Genomic DNA, 20128 nt, shown 5'->3' on the forward strand with positions numbered 1-20128 from the left:
CTGGAACTCCTGAATCTACCTGTAATAAGAACATTACTGAGGTTAAATTTTTGGGTGATTTACATCAATTGAAAATTTTTAAGAAGAAGAAGAAGAAGAAGAAGAAGAAGAAGAAGAAGAAGAAGAAGAAGAGGGGGGAGGGGTAATTATGTCTCTCTACATCTTAAAAACTAACACTTTTCAAACGGTGTAAACTTTGTGGGTTTAAATGTAATTTTTTGATTTTTAAGGGTAGATTATGTAATTTTAGCAAACGACTGGGGAGGTTGATATAAATCACCCAAAAAAATAACAACTAGACACCAAAAATAGAGGAGAAAAAATAACAACCGAACGTGTCAAATGCATTTTTATTCTATTTGTAATCCCGCATAATAGAAGAACTCTCGGAGTGTTTTTATTACCAAAGGCATTTTTGTTCCTTTTCCGTTCTTGCAGAACAGAAAAACACCAGAAAACATTCCCGAAGAATGCAACCAAAAGGGACCTTTAATTTAAAGTAGCGTCATTTTTTGAAATTTCTCCTTGTAAAAAATGACATGGTTTCAGTTCAAGCGTTTAGCAAAACTGAATAGATTTATGCGAATATGCTTTCTAATTGATTGTTCTTCGTCTTGGGTGGTTGAGTGTTCGGGCGGATTTTAGCGTCTCTAATAGGGAAGACAACAAAGGAGAGATTTTAATCAGGTTCTTGAGATGATATTTTGACGTCCTTTCTGTAATTTGGATTTATTGGCGCCGAAGAACAGATGAATTTGGACTGGTTGTTGGTATTTGATTTGTGTCTCATTGTTTCGACCTTCGAGTTGAAGATCTTCCCAGTTTCTTGAGCTGTTACGGTAGAGATGTTGAATTTTTTCGATCTGCGTCGCTGAGAAAATCGAGTATTGGGAAGATGTACGCGATGGAGAAGCTGAGTAATTACATCAGCCGCGGCGTCTATACGGTTTCTGGCCCTTTTCACCCTTTCGGAGGAGCTGTAGATATAATTGTTGTCCAACAACCTGATGGAAGCTTCAAATCATCGCCATGGTATGTCAAATTTGGAAAGTTCCAAGGTGTATTGAAGAAGACGGAGCAGGAGGTTAATATTACTGTCAATGGCGTCGAAGCCCAGTTTCGTATGTACTTGAATCATAAAGGAGAAGCTTACTTCCTCAAGGAGTTGAATGGGGAAGAAGGGGACTCTGTTTTGTCTCCTCCATCTTCCTGTGATGAGACGGAGGAGCAGTCTCAGAGTGGAAGGATTAAAAAGTCTAAAAGTGACCGTTTTGATGCTAATCAATCAAGCTCGACTGCTCCAACTGATAAAGGAAAGGCAAAGGTTTTGCAAAAGACGAGATCTCGTCGGTCTGGCATTTTGGGGATGGTTTTCGGACAGAATTCTCTGAAGGAAGATGGTAGTAGGAACGAAGGGAGGATTGGTGGTTTCGAACGGACGCCTTCACTGGAACGTGCAGAGATTGCAGCTGACCTTTTGGAGTTGAGATGGTCTACCAATCTTCCAACTTTTGTTACTCGGGTGGACAATGCTTCTAAGTTCTCTGTGCCTGTTGATGAGACTGATACGGATTTGCTTCGTGATATCATTGGCAATAATTCTGATTTTCCTACTGCGAATGTAGAAACTGGTCTCTGCGAAAATTATGGGTCTGTTTTGAATAATACAGAGAGTCCTGATGATGTGATTAATCCAAAGAAGCTATCTTTGCTGACAACCCAGGAACAATGCATGGAGATTTCCACATTAGAGATGTTTGATACGAAAGTATCAACAACTATGAACAAATTTAGCGTGTGCAATGCTGTTTCTGAGAGGGCCGAAGGTTCTATCTCCAAGACTAATCTGGATTTGGTCAACGTTGAAGTATGGCAGAGTACACACACTGGTATAGAGCAGTCTTCTGATGAAATATCTACTATTTTAAGCACTGGTATTCTTGAGGAGGAAAATGGAAATGAAAACTCTAGCTCCCACACATACTGTGAAATGGAAGACGTCTCGACCGTTGGGATAAATGGCTCATTTCAACAAGCGACTGAAACACTGGAATTTTGTTATGGTGGGTGCACGGAAGTAGAGACTCATTCTCAAGTTCCATATCAGACCACTGATCTTATACCTGAGGTAATCCCACATCCATATTCCCCGCTACTCACAATCGAAGAAAATAATACTGATCCAGGAATTGTAAGAGATGGAGATTCCTCCAAGTTTCTTGACACTCAAACTGTTCATAAAAATGAGTTAACCTCAGATGACTCAATTGCTGAGTCCCTTGTATCACGTAATTTGCATGTGGCTACTTCTAATTCTGTTGAAACTGAGACGTTCGAAGTTAATCACCAAGATACTGTAGCTGAGGGCCTTTCTCAGAATGATAATTTGGAGACCAAATCAGTAAGGGATTTTGAGAATGAATCCCAAATAACAGATCTTTCTTGTAATCGTATATCTGAAAATAATGAGGTGGTTCTTGGAAGGCCATCAGAGGTGCTAGTTTCGCTTAATCAAGAGAATGGTGTCATTGAAATTCTTGATTTGGTTGAAGAAGCAGTGTCACAAAGCATGTGCACCTCTTCTGATGTCAGCAGCCAAGTTCAGTGCAAGGAAAATACTGGTCTAGATGATAAGATGAAAGTGCACCGTCCATCATTGGATTTTGTTTGTGATACTCAAATACCCCTTTTTGATTCTGTCTCTGTGAAGCAAAGCATTTCATCACCAGAAATTTTGGAAGAAGATCATCTTCTTTTTAGTGAAATTGATGGTCTTGATCCAATCGGGGTCCAATGTAAGGAAAAAGATTCTCAGGAATCCATAAATATCGAAAATCATTCTCTTATGTTGGATAGCATTGAAGATGTGCATGAAACAGTCAATATAAATCATGATTCAACTTTGTCTCGAGGCAAGTTTGCTGACAAATACCCTGCTAATAGTTTTGAAGGTCTGATTGAGGAATCAGGGACTCGATCAAGTGCAATTAGCATTCCAAAACCTAAAAAGGTTTCAAGGGAAAAAGATTTGCGTTTGCTGGAATCTTTACCCATTTTGTGGTCCCACATTGATAGTCTTGAAAAATCTGATGCTCATCACACTCTAAGCCATTCTCTAGATTCAAATTCTGGGAATTTGAGGTTAGGGCTTCTTGGTCAAGGTGTCTCATCCTCCTTAAAGCTAGATGCAGACTCTGAACATATCTTAGTACGTAAACATCCTAGAATATTGGATACTCAGGCCTTTGAGGAACTCGAACATGCATCAACCAGCAGTAAAATTGGTAAAAGAACTTTAGCTTTTTTTCCTTTTCCACACTTTCTATATTTAGATAAATTTAGTGGTTGAACTGTGGGAATTTTTCTATATCCCATGCTATCTCTGTGCAAGCATTAAGCTGCTTCCCAAATATTTAATGCTGAAAAAGTTGTCTGGAGAAGTTCATTTCTGGGCTCTGCATTTATAAAGAATGATAGGCTTATTTTCAAAATTTGTGGCTGTTACTTTGCATGGGATGTGGCTGCATTTGCATGTGAACAGGTCTTTTAGCCAAAAGGCACGATAGCTATTGACCTAGTTGAGTAAACACTTGTAGGGGATCTAGAAAGAGAAGTTGCTCGATCGGGTGGAAGCTGGAGACCCTGGCCTTTCCAGTTCAGAAAATCAAGAACCATGAACTCTGTACAGATGGCTCTGGATGGCCCTAAATATTCTAATGCTTCAGATTGCACTGGTGATATTATCAAGGATAAAAGTGCACCCAAAACCAAGGTCACTAAAAAGAAGGTTAGAATAATCATTCCGACATCTGAACAGCTGGCATCCTTGAATCTGAAGGAAGGACAGAACATGATAGCCTTCACATTTTCAACTTCAATGATGGGGAGACAGCAGGTTCTTTCCATTTGATTGCTTTGTTTGTAGTAACATCTTTGGCTACATTTTTATTTACTATGCCGTGTTCTGTATTTATGCTTAACTGAAATGTTTTATTGAACAGGTGGATGCTAGAATATATTTGTGGAAATGGAACACTCGTATAGTTGTCTCTGATGTTGATGGTACAATTACGAAGTAAGATCTTTCTGACTTGATCTGTTCAGAAAATTTATTGTGCAAAGCTTTTTGTAGCTTGTTTAAAATTGAGGGATCATATTTGGGAGTTCAACTTTCCTGCTTGTTACTATGCTCTAGTAATGACAGCTGGTAATACAATTTGCTCATCTATGTAATCTGGTTATATCAGTTGGTTAGTTACTCCTTTCTTTCTTTATGTTTATTTTGTTTGCTCACTCCACCTGATACTGCTTTTGTTATTTTGAATGTTCATTGGTTTTGTGGTCTTCCGCCACTAAGTACTAGCTTGCTTAGGCCCAGGCATAAAAAAACAAGATAAAGAAAGAGGAACATTGGCATTCTTGTGATGGTCTTTTGTCAAGTCTGAATACATTGGCTATCTCAGACTCGGTAAAATTTTTTGTTGTAAGAGGCCTTGTACTTATGATATCTTCCTTGGATTTTTTCTTCCCTTTTTTTGTTTGGTTAGGGGGGGTGGATGTTGAAGGAAACATGCATGCACACACACAAAGACACAAGCATGTGCGCACATTTAGGGAATATACAAGTGATAAAAGTTGGAGCTTCTGGATTTGCTAATGGTGAAATTTATCTCATTTACTGATCCCAGTCCACAAGATTACCTGGTTCAGCCTAATCTGAATGGCAAACTGTTTCACTACAACCCACCAGGCTGGTTGAGCTGATCTAGTTCTTTGATTCTCATTTTGTCATGCAGCTCAACTTGCCAACCTGGTTCTTGTGCCTACCGTTTTGATTTTTTAGCTGGTCTGGTCTGAGTTTGATAAAGTTAATAGAAAAGTGCTCACATATGAATGAAGCTTAGTGATGCGGATCCGGATTCCAAAATTGGAGTCAGATCGCCTAAGGCCCACTTAATTAATTACTGGCACAATTTTATGGCCAAATACCAAAGAGAATGGCGATTCTGTAAATAACTTGAAGTCACTAATAAAGAGTGACAATCTGGTAAATAATTGATAACCCTAACATAAGAAGAAAACGCAAACAGGAAAGCAACGTACAAGATGGGAAAGAAAACAAAAGGATTTCAGAGAGGGATAAGGAAGAGGGAAGCATTCACGGTAGCCATAAGCATCCTTCAATTGTTCAATGTTCAAAATAACTTCAAATCTAAAAACTGAGTTCCTCCATCCATTACATGTCTAATATAAAGGAAAAATGAAAACAATTTATGGAAAATTACTTGAAAGGAAACTACCCACAATAACATCTGAAATAAGATCTCCTACTAAACTGATTTCTAACAAAGAAGGAAAGCAAATAAAAATCAAGTCAAAAGATAGTTCCCTAAATCCATCACCGAGCTTCATCAGCTCTCCCGGTCTTAAAAGAACTCGACTCCATCAAGTTAGGTCGTGCTCCCAAGATACCCTTGTAATTCGCTCGCCGATGAGGTGGCACGTATCTCAAAGCAAACTACAGGAACGTAACTCCTTGAAGAGGAAGAGTAGGCTGACGTGTCATTGGAGCAGGAATCAGTCGACGACGTTACATGTCTGATAATGTGTGTGGCCTCATCAAATATGTACGACCTCCTTACTTCACCTTGATGGTGTTCCGTGCACCATCATAGAGAATGCCTGCGTGTCGTTGCTAAGGTTGCCCTAGAAGAATGTTGCAGTGTGCCAATGGGGTGACCAAGCAAGTCACATGGTACTGTAGTGGCCCAAACCGTAGATGTACTCGAACAACTGTAGTGGCCTCTTCTTGAGTTGTGGGTCTAAAACCTTGCACGTGAATTTTCTTGAAAAGCTACTTTTGTGGAAGGTTGTGTGCTCGAACAAATTCAGCAGATATAAAATTTGCTTTTGCCCCGGTATCAACAATTGCATGAACATCTGTAGGGTCGGAGCCGTGCAGGAGAGTACCCTTCTGTTTGAAGAGAGGAGCCTTGTCAACTAGTTTGTTTGAAAAGGATGAAAGACTAGTTGAATGAGCTTCCACATCCTCATCACCATAGTCAAACATGTCATCTTCTTTGAGGGGATAAGGATATAAAGCATACTCATCTTCAATCTTCTCTGTCGGTTACTTCTCTACTGCATTTAGAATGAGTCCTATTGGGACACTTGTTGGAGTAGTGACCCTCCTCGCCACAACTATGACATCTGATGTTCTTCACCCCATCACTATCCTTGATGAACTGTGACCTTTTCTCTTCAACTTTGCGAGCTTCAGGCTTCTTTTCTTCTATACATGGTGGAAGTCTATCAATTGAAGAAGTCTTGAGAATACCCTTCCAATAAATAGACTTCTCTTCAACTGTCTTGGCATGATCCGCTGCCATATCAACGGACCTGAAATCAGTGTTAGCTAACTCGATTTGGATCTTAGTATTTGGCCTACTGATATATCGCATCACCCGTTGCTGGTGTGCATCTCCAGAAGTCGACACCTTAAAGACAGTTTGTGGAACTCAAGGGTGTAAGAATCCACATCCTTGTTACCTTGTTGCAAGTTAAGCAATTTATGGAACGTTATCTTCTCATAATTAAGAGGAACAAATTTTTTAGTCAGAATCTGCTTCATGACCTTCCAATTGGTAACGAGTCCAACTCTTCTGACAAACCTTTCATGTAGTACATCATCCCACTATGAACATGCATACCAATAAACTCGGTGAGGATGAGTTCACACTTTTTCTCGTTTGGAAGAGACTTATATCCAAAAATCCTCTCAACTTTGATAATCCAGTCAAGAAATTCCTCAGGTCCTTTTCATCATTAAACTCTGGAACCTCAACTTTGATGTCATAATCTCTATCAGAAAATTATCGGGTAACATCTTAGGGTATAACAGGATCACGTTGCACTCGGTGAGGTGTATCTTCAATACGTAGGGCATTAAACTGAGGATGTGGTGTAGATGATCATTCATCAACTTGCGTTTCAAACTTTTGCATAAAGGCAAGAATCTTAGTAAGGGCACTTTGAGTCTCATCCATGAACTTGTCATATTTTGCCTCATTCTTCTCAACCCTAGCATTAGTTTCCTTTTGGTTCTCAAGTACCTCACGATACAACTTGTGCAACTCAGCATTGATGATGTGACCTGTCATGATTAGAGAGGGCATGAAATTTGCTCTGATACCACTTGATGTGGATCCGGATTCTAAAATTGGAATCAGATCGCCTAAGGCCCACTTAATTAATTACTGGCACAATTTTATAGCCAAATACCAAAGAGAATGGCAACTCTGTAAATAACTTGAAGTCATTAATAAAGAGTGGCAGTCTGGTAAATAATTGATAACTCTAACATAAGAAGAAAACTCAAACGGGAAAGTAACGTACAAGATGGGAAAGAAAACAAAAGGATTTTAGAGAGGGATAGGGAAGAGGGAAGCATTCACGGTAGCCATAAGCATCATTCAATTGTTCATTGTTCAAAATAACTTCAAATCTAAAAACTGAGTTCCTCCATCCATTACATGTCTAATATAAAGGAAAAATGAAAACAATTTATGGAAAATTACTTGAAAGGAAACTATCCACAATAACAACTGAAATAAGATCTCCTACTAAACTGATTTCTAAAAAAAAAGGAAAGCAAATAAAAATCAAGTCAAAAGATAGTTCCCTAAATCTATCGCCGACCTGCATCACTTAGTTGAGTTGAATGGTATAAAATATTTAGTTCATTAATTTTCCATCAAAACCTAGAAAATGCAATCTGACAAGTTATGAAAAGTGTCTGTATTAGGGTTCAACTTGGTCCCCACATGGACCACTGTAATGAAGTTCAGTTCGTGACAGGTCTTTCTACTGAAACATCGAAGAACAAACGTTTGGGACTATTTGTTTAGTTAATTTGGTATCAGGTTTCAGTTGATCTTAGGGCCCAAAGGGGTATGTATATTTGGTGGCCATGCTATTCTCTGCTGTATACAAAATTCACAGCTCAGTTTCTTTGGTACATTGTGTTGAATTTTAGGGAACTGTGTCTTGTGTCAATTGACACCAGCCCTCCTTTATTTATAACAGTAAGGTTATAAGTACAAAGACAAATATGCCTCTATGGACCATTCTACCCTCATACGCATATTACAACATCGCCCTTAAGTTGGTGCATGGATATCACACATGCTTAACTTGCACAAAATAAGATGAAAAACTTTACTACTATGACCTTTTGTAAGAACATTTGCTAACTAATCTCCAATCCTCACAAAAGGACGTATAAGACCCTGCTCTAGCTTCTCTTTAATAAAATGTCAGTCAATCTCCACATGCTATGTGCGATCATGCTGAACTAGATTATGTGCAATGCTAATGGCTGAATTGTTATCACAATACAACATCATAGGAAATTGAACAGGTATGCCCAAATCTTGAAGAAGTCCTTGAAGCCAAAGTAACTCACAAATACCATGCACAATGGTTCGGAAATCAGCCTCTGTACTAGATTTAGCCGCCATTTCCTGCTTTTTTCTACGCCACATAACAAGATTCCCACCAACAAAGGTACAAGAGCTTGATGTGGATCATCGGTCATTTAGAGAACCTACCATATCGGCATTAGTATATGCCTCTACACATATATGATCAGAAGGCGAGAACAAGATGCCGTTCCCTAGAGCTGATCTCAAGTAATGAAGAATGCGAAACACAACCTCAATGTGAGACGAGTAAGGATAATGTATGAATAGACTTACCTAACTAACAACATGGGTGATGTCTGGTCGAGTATGTGAGAGATAGATAAGGTGTCTAACTATCTCTGATATCGACTCTTATCAACAGGTTCACCTTCTTTGCTTTTTAGATGGGTATGCCTCAAGGAGGTATTGGATGGCTTACATCCTAACATTCCAGTTTCAGAAAGAAGATCTAGGGTGTACTTTCGTTGGGAGGAACTACACCTCTAGTAGACCATGCCACCTCAATATCAAGGAAGTACCTTAACTTACTAAGGTCTTTGATCTCGAACTCCTTATCCAAATAAGTCTTCCATTTAGATATTCAGTTGGATCACTCCCATTGATAACAATATCATCCACATATACAATGAGGGTAGTAACTTGGCCACCAACTCTTTTAATAAATAGAGTTACTCAGTTTGAACCCCACTGAAACAATGACCTTATGAAAGCGTCCAAGCTCGGGGAGATTGCTTCAGCCCATATAGTGCCCGCTTCAATTTGCGTACTTTCCCTTGAGTTTTGTTGCAGGTTTAGCCTGGAGGGATATCTATATACACTTATTAATCCAGCTCACCATGGTGGAAGGCGTTCTTAACATCCAGTTGCTGCAGATCCCATCCTGAATTAATTGCACAAGAGATGATGACTCGGACTGAGTGCATTTTAGTAACTAAGCAAACATCTCCTGGTAGTCAATCCTATAGATCTGAGTAAAGCCTTTGAACACCAATCGCTCTTTGTACCTATCCACAGCTCCAGCTGCCTTTTGCTTGAGTCGAAATAACCATTTTCATCCTACTGTCTTTTTGATTGGAGGAAGAGTCACTACGTTCCACGAGCTATTCTTTCCATGTGCCTACATTTTTTCATCCATTGCATCTTTCTATTGAGGTTTTGTAAGGGCTTTCTGCAAGTTTTGAGGAATGGAAACAAAGGGAAAAGAAGAAACAAAAGCATGAAAGGAAGGAGATAGGGAATTATAGGACGCAACAGTGGAAATAAGATGTTGAATACAGGTCTTACTTCCTTTATGGACAACAAGGGGAATATCAAGGGATGGATCTAAATCATCTAATAGAAAAAGATTACCTGATGGAAGGACAAACTCTTGATCAGAGGATGACCAACCAAGAGTAGTTGTAGTGGTTCTTTATCTTTTTTCTTCCGACGAGAATACACCTTTAATGGCTCCTTCAGAGTAGACTTCGGCTTCCACTGTACAGTATCATCTGGCATCGTTTCTTTCTTAGTTACAATCTCCTTTTCTGCCTAGTGAAGAGGTGAATCATCAAATGGATGAACTAATAGCACATCTTCCCTCAAAGTAGCAGACTCTCCCTGAAGAGGTGCCATGGAGGATAATATGCCTCAGTCTTATGGAATACCACATCCATCGTGACTAGCATACGTTGACAGGGGGAATGATAACACTTATACGCTTTTTGTGTAGAGTACCCCAGAAAGATGCACCGAAGTCCCTGGGGATCAAGCTTACCATGGAGGTAATGGTTACGGGTAAAGCAGACAGATCCAAAAACCTTGGGAGGTACAACAAAAGAGGTAGACCCACAAAGCAGCTCAATGGGACTTTGAAACTCTAGAACCTGGGACATCCGATTAATAAGGTATGCCTCAGCAAAAACAATTAACTTCAGTTTGGGCTGGCACATGCATATCAAACATAAGAGATCTGGCTACCTCCGCCAGTGCTATTATTCAATTCAGCAACTCCATTTTGAGCAAGTGTATCAACACAATTGATCTAATTAACAATACTGTGAGCTTCCAGATAGGTTTGAAAAGCACTTTCCATATACTCGGTACCATTATCAGTTCTCAAGATCTTTATCCTAGCATCATATTGGTTTTGAACCAAATGGTGAAATAATTGGAAGTGTAATAAATAAACCTATATAAGCCAAGTATGACGATCAATAAAGGTAACAAAGAAACAAGATCCAATTGTAGATATATGACTGTCAAGGCCCCCACACATTGGAATGAATCAAGGAAAATGTAACATCACTTCTATAATTGGAACTGGAATAAACATTTCTAGTTCACTTGGCAAAAACACATGCATCACAAAAAACTGGTTTGGGTTACATTTCTTAAATAAAATTGGACAAAGATAAAGTCCTCAAAGGTGGATGTCCTAAACAATGATGCCAACTATTTATTTCTGAGAAAGCAAACTCGGAATCTGTATAATGTGCCTGAGTATTCAAAATTGGAGTAGATGCACCATCTAGAAGATAGAGACCACCACTCACTTTATCACTTGCCAATTGTTGGCCCAGTCACCAAGTCTTGAAACAAACAATGAGAAGGGAAAAATGTGACTTTGCATTTCAAATCCCTAGTGATACTAATAGATAAGAGGTTAATAGAAAACTTAGGGATATCTAATACAAAGGAAATGGACAACATGGGAGAGCACTGAATAGTTCTCAACCCACAAACAAATGAGAGGGAACCATCAACAACTTGAACTTCGGTTTTACTTGAAAATAGAGAGTACGTAGAGAAAGAGCTAAGAGAACCAATCATATGATCTGTTGCACTTGAGTCAATGATCCAGGAATGAGAGACAACAAAATCACAATGACCAGCAAAGCAGATACCTGAATGGGTTGAGTGAGATGCCAAGGTAAATGGCAGAGAGGCAACAGTAGTAGGGAAGATGAGGTTCTAACCTAGTCATCAAATGACGTAGAATAGGCATCTCATCCTGTAAAAAAAGAAGCACTAGTGGGAGCAGTAGTATCAGAAGCTTCATTGGTTTCAGACTGATTTTCCTGGGACTGGTTGGAACGCCCACAGCCTTGGCCACGACCATGAGAGTTGGGTGGCCACTCATGGAGTTTCCAGCAAGTCTCCCTAGTGTGTCTCTCCTTACCATAATAATCACATTTGACAACTGGCTTGTCACTAGGAGGACGATCAATGGTCTTGGTAGTATTGCTAAGAGGTTGAGAATTGGTACTCTGAAAGCAGATTTTTCTTGTGGGACAGGCTGGAGCATTACTGTAAGCCGACTGAATCAGAGAATAAGCCTGCTCCAGTGTAGGAAAAGGATCACGACCGAGCAAATGAGCGCGGATTTAATCAAACTCCACATTCAAGCCGACGATGAAGTTATAAACTCTTAGCATATCTTCACGCTTGTTGAAGCCAATGACATCAGTAGCACAAACAGGATGATAAGTCTCATAATAGTTAAATTCTTGCCACATACCACGGAGTTCAGAGTAACACTGAGCGACAATCATCTCCTTCTAAGTAGTCCTATAGATTTTCCTTTGCAACTCAAAGCACTGAGCATTATTCCCCACCTGGGAATATGTTTCCTTGGTTGCTTTCCATATCATAGAAGCAATATCTAACAACAAATAACCCCTAGAAATGGAGGGAGTCATCGAGTTAATCAGGTAGGACATAACTAAGTAATTGGCAGAATGCCATTTGCCATGCGGAGCACCAGCAGTAGAAAGGCAGGTAGGGAACTGATATATAGGAAATAGGATCTGGACCACATCAAATAGTTGCTCCCATCCAACTTGATGGAGCTAGCAAGGGACAAGGGGTAGTCTCCATTTGAACCATGACTTACTCCTCTGACGCCATAGTTGCTGGTCTCAAAGAGAAATACCCACTCAAAATATCCAAATATAAAGAAAAATAGAGATCTGATAATTTCTTCAAGACATTGGATTAAAAAAAAAGGGCCCTCGGTGGGAAGGCACTCACCACCGAGGGAGTAGAGCTCGTGGAACCAAAAGAAAGGAGTTGAGAAGAGAGATACCAAGAGAATGATTTGGATTATTGAGTGACAGCCCACCACTTTATTTATAGACGGAGAATGATCACAAATATGGAATGCTAGCTAAGGATGACTTAGTACTTATCTAGCATATGAAACATTTGCATAATGAACCTAGACACTATAATGAATTTAGACTCGTCAACACTCACCCTCAAGTTGGTGTATAGATGTCCTTCATGCCCAATTTCGATACAATAGGATGGAACGACTTAGATGTCAGTTTCTTAGTGAATACATCAGGTAATTGGTCTTTTGAGGTGACGAAAGGAATGCAGATCAAGCCTTGCTTAAGTTTCTCTTTGATGAATTGTCTATCAATTTCAATGTGCTTGGTCTTATCGTGCTGAATTGGATTATTTGCTATATTGATTGTAGCTTTGTTGTCACAGTAAAGACGTATAGGTCCCCTATGAGTTATCACCAGAAAGTAATACTTTGAGCTAGATGAGTTCACTGACACCTTGTGCCATTGCTCTGTACTCGGCTTTCGCACTTGATCTGGAATCAACTGATTGCTTTTTACTTTGCCATGTAACCAGAATACCTCTAAGGAATGTCAATATCTTGAGGCTGAACGACGATCATCAATAGAGCCTACCCAATTAGAATCAATAAAGGATTCCAACTTTAGATTACTGTTACTCAGAATGTGCACATAATGAGAACTGCTCCCTCTCACATCATGCCGTAACCCCAACCTATGCCCCCCTCCCCTCCGACAGCCATGGCTGCCGGCACCTCCTCCTCTGCAACTTCCTCCACCGAATCCTCCATTCTAACCTCCTCCTGAATCCTGAACATATGCCTCTATAATCTTATCTCCCACCACCCCTCTGTTACTCCCTTATTCTCCTCCTCCCCTGCGACTGGTCATACCCTTTACTTCCATCCGCCGATCATCAATGAGTCCTCCCCTGTCGCCCTCTGCCATTCTGGCCTTTTAGATTCTGAGGTTCTAAAGTGGAAAAATTGCATTATGGGTTCATTCCTTGGAAACCGCCCTCCTTTTGCCATAGTCAAAGCCTCCTCTCTGAAACAATAGAAGCCAGTGTGTGCCTTATTTATTTACATGCTCGACAACGGGACCTTCGTCTTCAATTTTGACGCTGATTCGGACAAAGCTTTCACCATTGAAGGGGGGCCCCTGGTACATTGGGAGAAAACCCATTTTTGTGAGGCAATGGGATTCTCAAACATCCTTCCGCAAAATCGAGCCTTCATCCATACCTCTGTGGGTTTCTTTCCCCAATCTCCCACTTCATTTCTGGTGTGTCAAGGGACTCAGTATTGTTAGTTCCCTCATCGGAAAGCCACTCTATTCAGACATAAGAACAAAAAAAATGGACAGATTATCCTTCGCCTGAGTGTGCATTGAAATTTATGCCAGAGACGACCTTCCCTCCTCTGTCACAGTCATTGATGGCGAAGGGCTCTCTTTTACTCAAGAGGTCACTTATGAATGGGTTCCCCCAACTTGCTCTCTTTGCAACTACTTTGGGCACAAAACATCTCAATGTTTGAAATCAGCCGCTGTAGAATAGAACTCCATTGTCATTGAAGCTTCATCGATTGCTCTCCCCCAATCGTCTGCCACTTCCAAGGATCTCATTGTTACCAGAAACAGGAATAAGAAAAAAGGAAATCGGAACCCTCCGACGCGGGAAATTAACTCTGGCCTCTAACCGGATGTTGGTTCAGACGTCCTTTTTCCGTCGGATACCACGCTTTTGACCCCTGGTCCCTCAGAGCTATTACCCGTCTGTCGCAAACCTTTCTCGATCCTGGCGATGTCTGATCCTGACATGGTGGTTGAAGCTCTGCCATGCTCCAGCGACTTACCCTCTGTGCTGGAACTTCTTGTAGATACTCAGAATCTTGATGGCCACCTCGGTCCTCTATAACCCTCCGATGAGCCCTCTCCCATCCCTATACGTCCTCTTCCCTCTTTGTTGCCACTCCCTGGCTCTACAACCTCGGCTTTGTCCTTGGTTCCCTTGGTGAATAAACCTTGTTCCATGCCATCATCCTTTATTCCATCTCCTTCGGCTCAGCTTGGTCGGTCTATCCCTGAACCAACCTTTAGACCCTTAAATTAATTCTTCCCGGTCCATTTGCTTAACAAATTCTCCTAATTCCCTTTGGACCATCCCCTTTACACTGGCAACCTATATAACCCGACCCATCCGTTAAACCAACCGACCACCCTAAACCCACATCCATATCCATCCAAATTGCCTATCTGTCCTAACCCTCAACCTGACCCACCCAACCAACCCACTTCTAAATCACAACCCACTTCTAACCCACAACCCGTCCCTCTAAACCCAACCATCCGAATTATTGCTTCTAACCCACAACCTGTAACCCAGAAGCCACATCCGGACCCTGTGATCCTTCTTCCTTGCTCGATAGAGTTCCTGTCATCGCGACCCTATGGTTTGCACTGTTGTTTCCTTTGAAACTCCGCTCGCTACCTTTGATGCTTAGCCTCACCTGCCGCCATCTTTTGCTGCCTTCGGTGCTCCGCCTGAGCTAAACACAACCAGTGCCGAGGCCCGCTGTTCTCCTTCAACTACTGCCTCGCTCTCGATGAGCTCTGTTGTGCTGCTAGCCTTTCGGTTGGCCAATTGGCCCCTGCTGCTGATGTCACCTGCAACAACCTACTCTCACGTCGATTCTCGCCTGGCCTTGGAAGACCCTACTTCTTTTGCATCCTCCCCGATTTACCTTAGCACCACGATGTTGGCCTCCTAGGGCCCCTCTGAACATGTTTGCTTGAATTCTGAGTCACATTGACCCTCTGCATCCTCGGTCAATTGCTCTCTATCCCTCTGCATTGTCGGTCAATAGAACTTTTCCTCTGAAGATGAAGCTGATCGACTTGGCCCCAACAACTTGCCTCTATTGAGAAGCTCGACCCCTTTGGTCACTGGATCTCAGCATTCCTGCATTGACGGTCTGCCAATCCACTTAATCCAGGATGCCTCCCCAGCCACCCCTTTGGATGAGACCTCAGCCCATCACCTTTTCAACCACCCCTCTAACCTTATTCCCCCCCACACCTCTACCCCCAAATCCTCCTTTGTGCATCCTAAAAGACTAAAACCCAAAACCCAAAACCCCTTCCACCAACTCCAGAACCACTTCCACCCCGGTTATTGGCTACAGTCGCCGACCTCATCCCTCCCTAGGTCTTCCTAAACCCACCACCCCTCATTGCTCATCCAAGCGTTTGATGCCCACCCACCTTGGTTCCCTGGTTCCCAATGATCCCTTGGACCATCTGGAATGTGCAGGGTCTCAATTCCTCGGCCAAGAAAGCGAAAATCCGATCCTCTATTCGCTCCTCCGAGTCTAACCTCTGTTGTCTCCTTGAAACTAGAGTGCTGGAAGACAATGCATCTTGAATAGCTGCGTCTATTGCTCCTAATTGGTCCTTCCTTTCTAACTATTCGCATAGTCCGAATGGAAGGATCTGGATTCTTTGGGACCCCTCCACCCTCTCCATTTCTTGCTCTTCATCCTTGGCCCAAGTCATCCACATCTCTATCTCTCACCTCTCTGGCCCTTTCATCTGTTTTCTTTCCATTGTCTACGCCCATAATAAGGCCCCTCTCAGGCTCCCCCTTTGGGATGACCTCCTTTCCTATGCCAACTCCATTGGCCCTAGATCTTGGGGAATTGCGGGAGACTTCAATGTAATCTGTTTCAGCTATGAAAAGGAAGGGGGCAACCCCATTGATTCTTAAGCTGTAAACTCTTTTATTGACTGCATTGATGACCTTAACCTCATGGATCATAGATGGTCTGGTGTCAAACTCACTTGGCACAATAGGAGATTTGGGATTTCCCGTGTGGCCAACAAGCTTGATAGGGCCTTTGTCAATAAAGCTTGGCTTGACTCCTTCCCTTCCTCCCACACCAATTTTGGCCTTCTAGGTATTTTTTGATCATAGCCCCATCTCTATTCATGCCCTTCCCTTCCACTCCTTCGGTCCTAAACCCTTCAAATTCTTTGACATGTGGATCTCCCATCTTGACTTCCACTCCCTTGTCCATAATGCCTGGAATAGCCACACCCCCCTTCTCCCCCCTCTCTCATCTCTTTTGCCACCAGGCTTAAAATTGTGAAAACTGCCCTCAGGCTCTGGAACTCCTCCACCTTTGGAAACATCTCCTTTTAGGTATCCTTTGGTCGGGACAAACTTCACTCCATTCAGTCCAGACTCCAGCTGGATCTCCTCAACCCAATCCTTGCTGAGGAAAAGAAAGATGTTTCTTTAGAATTATCTATCCTTCTGGACTAAGAATAAAGTTTTTTGCGTCAGAAAGCCCGCATCAAGTGGCTTGAATTGGGTGATTCTAACTCAGCTTATTTCCATCGTTCTGTAAAAGCTAGAAATAATGCCAACTCCATCCTGAAGCTTATCTCCTCCTTGGGGATTGAACTTCTTTCCCCCGATCATATTAAGTCGGAAGCTGTCTCTCACTTCCTTAGGCTTTTCAGCCCTTCCCCTTCCCCTCCTTCTCCCATCCCTCATAATCTTCTCAATAAGTTTGTCCCCGACCATCTTACCCCTTTTCTCCAATCCATTCCCAGAAAGGAGGAAATCATTTCGGCCATCCTATCTCATAAGTCCAATAAAGCTCCCGGTCCTGATGGCTTTAGTATAGGCTTCTTCTCCGCCTGCTGGAACACTATTAGAAATGACATTATCTCTGCGGTGCATAACTTCTTCTACAATCCTAATCAAATTGGTTGGATTAGTCATACCTTCCTCTGTCTCATCCCTAAGAAGGAAAGTGCGAATTCAATGAATGACTTTAGACCCATTTCTCTCTGCAATCTTCTCTACAAGTTTGTTGCTAAAACCCTTGCTAACAGGATCTAGAAAGTCATTGACTCCTTTGTTAGTCCTAACCAATTAGCCTTTTTAGCGGGCAGGAGTATCTGAGATAAAATTCTCCTCTGTCATGAGATTATCTGTGGTTTTGACCAGAAATCCCATTCCTCGACGGCCTTCCTCAAGATTGACATTCACAAAGCTTTTGACACTATCAATTGGGATTTCATCTCCAATGTCATGCTCCTAATGTCTTTCCCGCCTTCGTTTGTCCATTGGATCCATGTTTACATCTCCCCATGATTCTCCGTGCTGGTGAATGGTAGTCCGGCTGGATACTTTCCCTCTGGCCGTGGCATTCGTCAAGAATGCTCCTTTCTCCTCTGCTTTTCTCTCTCCTTGGAAGTCCTTTCCCGTTCCATTCAATCTGTCATTGATCTTCACCTTATCTCTCCCATCCCGAAATGCAAATCCCTTCTCCTTTTCCATTTGGCTTTTGCGGATGATATTATGATCTTCTCCAAGGCTGATCCTGGTTCTATTTTCACAATTATGTCCACCCTCCATTTCTTCGAAGCTTTCTCGGGGCTCAACATTAATCTCCTCAAGTCTAATATCTTTATTTCTGGGGTTTCCCATGAAATTCGTGAATCCCACTCTGAGCTCGCTAGTATCCCTCTTGGATCCTTGCCTGTGAAGTATTTAGGTCTCCCTCTCATCTCCTTCGGGCTTTCCGTCCATCATTGTGCCTCTATATTAGATAACCTTAGGAAGAGGCTTCAGTTGTGGAAAGGCAAACTCCTATCTTTTGCGGGTCGCCTTACCTTGATCAGATCGGTTCTTCAGTCCATGTATCTCTACTGGTCAGATACTTTTGCCCTCCCTGCCTCTGTCACCAAATCATTAGAGGGTCTCCTTTGCTCCTTCCTTTGGAAAGGCATTGATTTCTCTATATTCCTAGGACCCCTAAGTTGGGCATAGGTTTGCCTCCCAAAAGTTGAAGGTGGACTTGGGATCAGAAGAATAAAAGATAATTATTTCATTGGTATTCTCAAGCTCATATGGAAGATTGCATCCAAGCATAAAAGTATTTGGATCGATTAGATCTATTTGGGTCTGCTTAAGTTGAATTCCCTCTAGACTGCCCCTTCCATCCCTGATGCCTCCTGGATCTGGCGCAAGATCCTTGCCCTCCGGCCCATTACCCTCCCTACCATCTCCTCCATCATTGGTAATGGCCAGTCAATCTCCCTTTGGAATGATCCTTGGCACCCTTCCGGCATCCTCTCTCTTCTCATTTCTCCTAGAGTCATTTACTTTTCCGGCATCCCAGCTAATGCCTCTCCTCTATTCTCTCTCCCTTTGGATGGTCCCCTCCCTCCTCCTCTCCCCCCCTCCTTGACCTTTGGTCCTCCCTTCCCCCTCTTTAGGATAAATGCATTTGGCTTCCCTCCTCGAATGGCTCCTTCTCTTCTGCCTCTGCCTAGTCTTTCATTCGCTCTCTTCCCCGGTTGTTCCGTGGCATAAGTTTGTTTGGTGTAAAGGTCATATCCCTCACCACAGCTTCACTTTATGGTGATGTCTGTCCAATTGCCTGCCCACACAATCTTTTCTTATTCACCGTCATATCTCTCTCAGCTAGGGGTGTCAAAAAAGCCCGGTCAACCTGAACCAGCCCTAGCCCTAGCCCGGCCTAAGCCCGAACAGGGCTTGGGCTGAGATTTCAATCCATAGGGTGGGTTAGGGTTGAGATTTTCAGGCCCGAGGCAGGGTTGGGTTGGGCCTGGGTTGAGCCAACCTAACCCAACCCAACCATGTTTATTAAGTATATAATTATATAAATATGCTAATAAGTTGTAATGGGTACTTATAGAAAAAGGTCTTTTGTTTTCCACAATCTACACATATACGAAAACTTTGTCTTTGGCCTCTGCAATGCATCAAGATCAAGCAACCAAGTAACTGATAGTATTGGGTTTGATTGGATTGAGTTAAACCCAGCCCAATCAGGGTTCATCAGGGCTGGGTTGGGTTGGGTTGGGCTAAACTCGACAGGGTTGGGCCTAGGCTGAGATATCCAAACCCGACCTAGGGTTGGGCTGAGCTTGGGTTGAATTAAGAGACCTTAGGATTGACACCCTTACTCTTAGCCCTGCTTGCTTCCTTTGCCCCCAAGGTTTGGAGGACATCCCCACCTCTTCTTTGCTTGCCCTTTCTCTTCTCTCATTTGGAAAACTTTCCTTTCCAGATGTTGGCGGACTAGAAGATCTATCCTCCCTTTTGATAGAGAATGGAATTGGATTGATATGACATTCTCTGACCCCTCCATCTGTGACAATATTGGTAAATTGACTTTTTGTGCTAGCATCAACCACCTTTGGATGGAGCGTAACATGCGTAGATGGACTTCCAAATCTTGTTCCCCGGATAAGATTTGGAAAGCTATCTACTTTGATGTTAGGTCCAAAGCCTCCTCCCTCCAGTCCTGCCTTGTTCATAACACCTATAGAAATACCCACATCAGTGCACTGGAACCTTTCGGTTGATTTTATTCAACCCACTTGACGGCATTCTGGATTCTGGGTTTTGGTTCCCCCCCGGTTTGCTAGCTTTAATAGAGGTTTTGCTTTTGTATTTGTTTTAGTTAGTTTGCTTTAGTTTTGCTTCTGTTGGCCTATGGCCTGTTTTGTTGGCTGTGGCCCGTTCCCCCCCCC

The 20128-nt window shown here is 42.2% G+C and overlaps 1 protein-coding gene across 9 annotated transcripts in view; it reads left to right on the top strand.

Annotated features, from left to right (window-relative positions):
• Positions 1-524: 524 nt before the first annotated feature.
• LOC122086152 (phosphatidate phosphatase PAH1-like) overlaps positions 525-20128 on the top strand; it is a 43362-nt gene continuing 23758 nt past the window's right edge. For 7 of the 9 annotated variants that reach the window (XM_042654874.1, XM_042654873.1, XM_042654869.1 and 4 more), the window contains exons 1-3: positions 525-3284; positions 3597-3895; positions 4002-4075. In XM_042654874.1, coding sequence (XP_042510808.1) covers positions 896-3284; positions 3597-3895; positions 4002-4075 — 2762 coding nt within the window. In that variant the 5' untranslated portion in view covers positions 525-895. The remainder of the gene's footprint in view (positions 3285-3596; positions 3896-4001; positions 4076-20128) is intronic. The other 2 variants (XM_042654868.1, XM_042654867.1) reach the window with 1 other exon arrangement.

The sequence above is a fragment of the Macadamia integrifolia genome, chromosome 8 (assembly GCF_013358625.1).
Source record: "Macadamia integrifolia cultivar HAES 741 chromosome 8, SCU_Mint_v3, whole genome shotgun sequence".
In the NCBI taxonomy this organism is placed as follows: domain Eukaryota; kingdom Viridiplantae; phylum Streptophyta; class Magnoliopsida; order Proteales; family Proteaceae; genus Macadamia; species Macadamia integrifolia.